This window comes from Callorhinchus milii, unplaced genomic scaffold, assembly GCF_018977255.1.
Source record: "Callorhinchus milii isolate IMCB2004 unplaced genomic scaffold, IMCB_Cmil_1.0 Scaffold17, whole genome shotgun sequence".
NCBI lineage: Eukaryota > Metazoa > Chordata > Chondrichthyes > Chimaeriformes > Callorhinchidae > Callorhinchus > Callorhinchus milii.
The window spans coordinates 7,428,305-7,435,976 of NW_024704758.1; the positions used below are offsets into that span (position 1 = coordinate 7,428,305).

Below are 7,672 nucleotides of genomic sequence, written 5' to 3' on the forward strand. Positions count from 1 at the left end.
TGAAATGAAGGTAAGTTTGTGCCTTGACCCTTGGTTCTTACCTATGATGTCTTCGTATGCATTCTCTTCTCCTAAAGTGCTTTTTGAACTGACTCTGCTGTGTGTCTCCAGAGGAGAGGAAGACGTACCATTTTCAGTAGGGGAGGGGGGTTGAGAAGACCGAAGGCTGATTACATCTTCAAACTCCTTAGATTTCCTGTCAAAACACAGAAGAGAGCGTCAGTAGACATCAGACTGACCTTTCAGACCATTCAGGCATCTGTCTTTAGAGCACGAGCAAATCTTGAGGAATGGTTTTGCTCAGACTGTGAACTGACACTTATCTCTTACCCCCACTCTGCCAAATTCTCCCCTAATTCCACTTTTAATTTATTTTTTCGGATGAAGAAAGTTGCCTGAAACTGAGCACTTCGCTTATCACTTGCACTAAATCCCAGGGCTGTTTAATCAGGCCACTGATATCACGGATCCCTGATTAACATCCTGCCACATTGTCAAGAAATGTTCTGCTTGAATCTGGGCTTTTGTGAACCGCAGCTAAAAATAACCAACTTGTCCATCCCCAGACCACAACCCACCGATCCTGCAGCAGGTCAGTGAAAACCCAGGCAGCTGTAAACAACTGGAGAAAAGCTTCCACCTTTTACACAAAATAAATTAGGTGTTTGAGACATGCTGTGGGATGGCCTCTCTGAGGACTTGTTCTCATAAAGGCCTCACCTGCTCTTTCTATGGAATTGCATTTCTCCTAATTCTCTCTCCCTTTCGTCAGGAGTACAGTTCACGAAAGCCAGCATTTCTCCTGTACCTCAACCAAGTCATCATTCTGGCATGTGTGAGCCTAGTCGGTTAGTGTAGGCAGAGTGTAAGAACACATCAGTGTTCAATCTGATGGTGGTGGGTGTGGGGGCGGGGGGGTGGGGGGAGAGGTAGGGAACAGGAAGGAAGAATCACATCTGAGCCTAATCCTGTTTGCACACACACAAACACATTAACACATACTCACACGTCATCTAGCAGGAGATTGTGAGCAGGAAGGGGAACCTTGCCTAAATTTCACCCGGGATTTAAGCAACTGCATTATAATCAATATATAAATCTAGTAGAAAGGATAATATATTCCTCTTCAGTCATTTCAACAACGTGACAAAGTGCTCCAAGATGCTACCCCACATGAAGGGCGCTATATAAATGCAAGTTGTTATATTGTTAATACTGTAGTTCTGCGGGTGGAATAGGGTTGACTAGATAGGCTCCGTTTTGGGTTGGGGCTGAGCTCCCGGGAGTTGAATTGATGGCTTTTTTTCTGCTCTTCGCAATAAAATGAAAAACTTAAAACTTTCGTCATGTCAACTGATGCTTTTACATTCCTTGTTAAGTGTCACACACATGACTTTCCTCCAAGATAATACTTGGTTGCTCGTAAGGTAAAACTGGCAGCTGCAATCGACAATGTCACCAACGGCAAAAATGAAATGGAAAATTCACAGAAAAGAAGGCAGACTGACCTACTCTGCAAACAGCTGGGTGTCTGTTCAAGAGGCCAGATATGATTTAGAGACAGTTCAAGCTTCAGTCACAGTCAACTATATCAACCATGTCTCTCATGTGGAACACAACAGCCACAACCACAGCTCTCACTGAAAACCCAGCTTGGCTCTGTGATGGGTTGACAGTAAGGTCGGTACTCTGTAAGGATCAGATCAAATGGACTGAAGGGCTTCCTTTGCTTATATTTCTCCAGTGAAGAGTCTCAGACACAAAGCACTGCAGCAAACACCTTAATCCTGTCAGGAAATGCCGGGAATGGTTGAGTGGCAGCCTTGTGGCTATATTTCAGATTTCTCAGCAGAATATTTATTTTTCTACAGCAAACCGTTACAGAAGCGAGCAAATGGATTGAACAAAGCCTAGAGATGTCTCAGTCCGTTCTGAAGTTGATTTAAGATTTCAGTTGCTTTGTGGAACCCTGCTGTGCACAATTGGCTGCCACGTTTCGCCCACAAAATACACAGTCAATACACGTTACAAAATATTCTGTGAAGCGTTTTGAGACATCTCAATGACGTGATAAGGTCCGATATCAAATGCAAGGATTATTATTATTATTATATATTAACACTGAACAATTATATATTATACATATTAATACTGAACAATTAAGTCAGACATTCTGAGACGCCGTCCGGCATGGAGGGCTCTAGATAAATCCAAGTTGTTGTTGTTGTTGTTATGGCCTGTATGGAATAGCTTTGAAATCAAATGGACAAATATTTCTGCGGTTATCAAACGTTCATCAAATCACTCTCAGCGTTAACCCATTCACTGATGATAAGAGCCCAAAAACCTCAGGATCACAATGCCCGAACATCAGTAGCAAATTTACGCAAATAACAGCGTCTCAGAATTTCACTGAGCCTCCTCACACAATTCATCCCTTTGGAATGTAACCAGCACTTTAGCAATATTTATTGACGGTCTAAGGGCTCCAAGCAGCAAATCAGTAACTTAAAACCCAAGAGAGGCCCTGGAGGGAGAAATCACACACACACACAATCACATCCAGTTATGTGAACAAGTCACATGAAGTAGCGTACTGTGAAATGTTTGTGATGAGTGCCATTGTGCTAGGGGCGTATAAATGTGCATTGTAAAAAGTCTGCCACTGTACGGCACTGATGGCTTCATATTTTCACAAGGGAACTACTATGGTTATCCTGTATCATACAATAAAATGCACACAGGCACATCACACCAAGTGTGACAATTCTCTTATTCTCACGTCCAATATGAAACGAGGGGATTAGTAATCTGAATAATAAATCTATTGTCACTGTTCAATGTATACTAAAGTAATAATAATAATCCTTGCATTTGATATCGCTCTTTCACGTCGGGAGGACGTCCCAAAGCGCTTCACAGAACCCACTGTAAAGTGAATTGACTATATATTTGTGGGCGAATGCAGCAGCCAATTGCGCACAGCAATGTCCCACAAACAGTCGTAGATTGAAAATGACCAATTTGTTATTGTTTTTGGTTTTGGAGGGATTATTATTAGGCTCTGTGTGGAGTAAGGAAACTTGCCCAAGGTTTCGCCCTCTACCTGGAATTGAACTCGGGTCTCTCGCTTGCAAAGCGAGTGCTCTAACCACTGAGCTACAGGACTCCACAATGCCTGTGCTTTGTCTATCATACTGGGTACGTGCTGCAAGGACTCTCCCAGGAACTCCCTGCTTCTCACAATTATGTTTCTCTAGTGCACAGGCTGCACTGGGGTGAACAACACTCACAATCTCCCTCTGGGTACAGTTTCTCTACATGGGGTATCAATGGGTGGTCTGCACACTCTCCAGGTGGTTCTGCTTGGCACAGATTAAGTTATAGCCCGGCCTTGTGCCATCTCTGGACCCTGGGCTCAAATTCAGTCCCAATGAAGGTGAAATTCTTGTCAGCTTGACAGCTGTACAGGTCCTAATTGAAAGATATTTGGCCAGTTTCAATCTGGCTCCCAGCGGATGGAAGTGTGCAACATAAATATCCCCTCACATTTAGCCCACTTGGCATTAGTTTGGCAATATTGTTACAGAGCCTGTAAGAACACACAGTGTGGGAAATGGAAATATTGCACTGGTGACTGAGGGAAGCTCCTCTGGGCTTTGGCTGAAGGCCCTATTTCCTGTTACCAGCACTTGCACTGAACCAAATCCTGCACCAATTCCTAATGTTAAAAAAAAAACTTTTATGGGACTTAAATCTGTTGTGTGGTGCAGGCAAGCTCTGGATTGGTCTGACTGCAGCATATCCACCACCGCATGCTGCTGGTGTTCAGATCCACCACTGTTAAGCACTGTGAGACGCTACCTCGCGTGAAAGGCGCTATACAAATACAAGTTGTTGCGATGATGTTTAGCAAAGCACCATCAGCAGCAACCATGTAAGTGAAGATTAGTAAGAATTCAAGGTGTAAGAAAGGAAGATTTACCGTTGAAGATGAGCATTACAGGGAAGCGCCATCCGAGAGAGCGACAAAGCTACCAGTGAAGATTGTACTTGGCCAACGGCCAAGCCTCCTTACGGCTTCCAATGTAGCTGTTCAAAATGATCCGGAGAAGCAACAGAGCAATCAACACAGTTGGGAATTGCTGGGAAAATTGCTAAAACCAGACATGTCACACCTCATTCCTACATTCCATCACCAGTCGTGCTAGCTCTGGAAAAACATGTATTTTTAAGCATAAATTGTGAGAATATAAAGTGCCCAAACTTCTCAACTTTTCCCCCCACCCCTTTACACCCTTACTTCTCAAGTATCTAGCCATCATCATTTTAAACATCCCAATTGTTTCAGCTTTTACTTGTTTTAATTTTGATAACCCAGCCCCTTTACTGCAGTCAAGCTGGAAGGTGTCACATTACCTGTTGTGGATCTTTCTGTGAAGGTTTAAATCTTTTTTCTGTCTCCTGGTGACGGGAGGGGCGGGAGTGGAAGGGAGAGGAGGTGGCGAGGCTGGGGGTGGGGTGGGAGGTAGGCTGTTGTTGGGAGTGCTCCTATGGTTTTTATCAGCTTCGTATTCAAAGGTGCGTTTGGGTTTTGGCACAGGGTTGACCACAATGCCGGGCGACTCCTCGGCGGGCAGTCCTGGCTTGTGATAAGAACTGTCTGTGCCCTGCCCTCGCTCTTGTTGCACCTGGGTTTGCTCCAGCACAGGGTCAGAGTCAGCCTCTGTCAGCTCCGGGTCAGCACTGCCGCACTTTGTGATGCTCCCCATCTCTCGGACATCCTCCGATACACTCAAGGCTAAAGATTTTCTCCTCAGTAGTTCCTTCGCATAGCAGCTGCTGGGCAACTGTGGAAGGTCTTTATTGGGGCTTTCCTTGAGAGTTTGCTCAATTTTCTGAATCCTGCACAGTACGGCAGAAGTCTGTTTCCTGGAGTATTCTTTGACGAAAGTGTTAGGAGACTGGGTTCTCCCAAGCACTTTCTCATATCTGGCCAGTGGCTCTTTATCAAGGACCTCGTCCTCAGTCTCAGGGTACGAACACTCCGAGAATGACCTACTCATCGTTCTGAATCCCGTCAGATCAAAGGTTTTTTCGCTGCACGGTGAAGGCAGCACACTGGGGCAGCCCTCACTGCTACCCCTATCTCCAAGCTTTCTCTTGTCCAGCATCAGACTGTGCCTGGGAGACATTGCCTTCCTGCATTCCCATTCTGAAATCTTCTGCCTGATGTCCTGAGTCTGAGACCGTACACTGGTTCTGCTGAGCGAGAGGTTGCGGATTGCAGTGGCGGTTCCCAAAGACAGCGCCCTGCGTTTGACTGGGTTAACTCCTATCCCATCCCCGCTCAGACCCTCGGGGCAATCGTCCCCTAGCTGCTTCTGATCTCCGGCTCCCTTGACCTTGTCGGCTGGCCTGTTTCTATCCAGGCACCCGATGCTCACAGCCTTCAGTAATGGGCTGCGAGATTCAATGTTACACGAGTGCAGGAAGCTGCTTCTGGGGGTAGCTTCTCCCGAGCCACAATCCCTCAGACTCAGGCGTGGGGCTGAGACGCGGGCATAGCGAGCAGGCCTGTAGGAGTCTTCACCGTCGCTCAGCGGATACGTGGGCTTCTCACCGGAGTCCGCAGAGGGGCCGGAGACACCGACCGGCACCTGCAAAGAAAGAGGAAGCTATTAAAGTTGTGAAACGAGGGTCTGAACGTGAGAGGCGGACTTCCCTGTGGGTCTTCTAGTTATCCAAAGGAATCCCCTATTAGATGAGAATGAAATCAGGAAGCATTTTGTCATGCAAAAGATAGCGGAAATCTGGAACTCTCTCCTCCCAAAGGCTATGGATGCTGGATCCAGTCAAATTTTCAAGACTGAGGTGGACAGGTTTTTGTTTGGTCAGAATAAAATGTATCAAGGGATATGGGCCAAAGGCGGGTAATTAGAATTGAGGTACAGATCAGCCATGATCAATTAAAATGGCAGAACAGGCTTGAGGGTCTGAATGGCCTACTCCTGTTCCCATGTTCCTATATATGGAGGGAGGAACGGAGTTCCCTGTGGTTCTTCTCGTTATCCGAAGGAAATCCCTCTTAGATTCCGTATTTTAAGGAACATGTGAATTGCCCGGGATTTAGACCTCGACACAGAAAGTGTAGAAGCATTGCTCAGCTGCCGGTCTTTGTACACCTGACCTCAGAGCATTACTGCTTCCACATCAGGTGCCAAATATGGAAACATTTTCTGTTCCGAGCACTGACCTTAAAGAGCGTGAAACAAATCGCCAAAAACCAAACGTTTCAAAGATAAATGGAGCAGAACCTTCCCAATGAATGACGCAGCACATGTACTTAAGCGGCACATCAGATACAGGGTTCACTCAGTAATAGCTGATCGGGGGATAGTTATACGATGCTCAAATTTCAAACGTGCAATTTATAGTGTCATTAGAACGCCTTAAAACTAGATCATAGATTGGTAACTCGCTCCCAGATATTTGCTGTGCATTTCAACAAGAGCCAAGATATTATGTAACCTATTTAGTGACCGAGAAATAAAAGTCCTGTATAAGCCTGAGGTATCCAATGCTTCATTTAGCATTCCCCCACTAGTTTACTGTGGTGCTTTCGGTGCCAGAAACCACATGCAGTAGGAGAAGTACACGAGTGCCAAAAAGACAGGGTCCCTTCAGCCACTGTTCACATCTACCCACCATATGATGAAAATTATGTCACGTACATGAGCATTCGATTGACACAATAAGTGATGGACCAAAATTGACACCACATTCTCATCCGTTTCAATGGGGGTATTGAGCGCCGAGTTGGTCTATCTCATTATTTGCTTAAGGCAGGTCTGACAGGAACTAAATATGAATGTTACCATCAGCAATTGACTCCTGCTGTCGTGTCACCCATCACATCTATCATCTCAGAACAATCAATCAAATAAGTTCCACAAATGAACCTTTGCAGTAGCCCCGATAGATTGATTGGTTGTTGAACTCCACAATCCTTATTCAACAGCCACTTCTCTGAAACAGAGCAGTCTAGGGCATCCGATGGCTCAGCAAGATTTTCAGTCAGTAGCTTGCTGTATATGCTATCCAGGATGAAAGGTGCTATATAAATGCAAGTAGTTGTTGTGGTTGTAAATCTATTGCTTTAAGTAGTGTTGTTTGAAACCGAGTCCCTCCCTTTCCTCGGATATAGATGGCCTACAGCATGTAGTATTTAGATAATATATCAACAACGCCTTTAAGCTTACAGGCAGACTCTGCACCATTTATCGCCTGTCATCTCCCTACCTTCTTGTTTTTTTCCGGCTCTCTGTCAGATGTGTCAGCTAGGATCTGTCCAGCTGATCTGTTCCACGTGACTACCTCTGGATTCCAATTGTCTATCTTTCCATCCACCTTCCCAAGTTTCAATTTTTATCTTATCGTTAAGTTGCCGTTGAATGCCGTCCCGTGTTGGTCTGGAGTGTAATTTGTTGCTAGTCTATTTCTCCTCCTGTCAGTATCAAGTGCTTTCTCACACACCGCACCCAGCCTATAAGCAGCTGATTTACACAAAGCATGTCTTGGCTTGATGAATGAGGCTGCAGTGGGGGGGGGTCTCAGCTTCTCCAGGGCAACAGACACATTAGCCCCGCTGGCCCTCTGTGATTGCCAATTA

General features: G+C 45.5%; 1 protein-coding gene across 2 annotated transcripts in view; it reads right to left on the reverse strand.

The window, feature by feature from the left end:
* dennd2b (DENN domain containing 2B) overlaps positions 1 to 5,653 on the reverse strand; it is a 46,182-nt gene extending 40,529 nt beyond the window's left edge. For both annotated transcript variants that reach the window (XM_007887556.2, XM_007887554.2), the window contains exons 1-2: positions 4,420 to 5,653; positions 42 to 196 (exon numbers count right to left, since the gene is read on the reverse strand). In XM_007887556.2, the coding sequence (XP_007885747.2) occupies positions 42 to 196; positions 4,420 to 5,195 (931 nt within the window). In that variant the 5' untranslated portion in view covers positions 5,196 to 5,653. The remainder of the gene's footprint in view (positions 1 to 41; positions 197 to 4,419) is intronic.
* Positions 5,654 to 7,672: the final 2,019 nt, after the last annotated feature.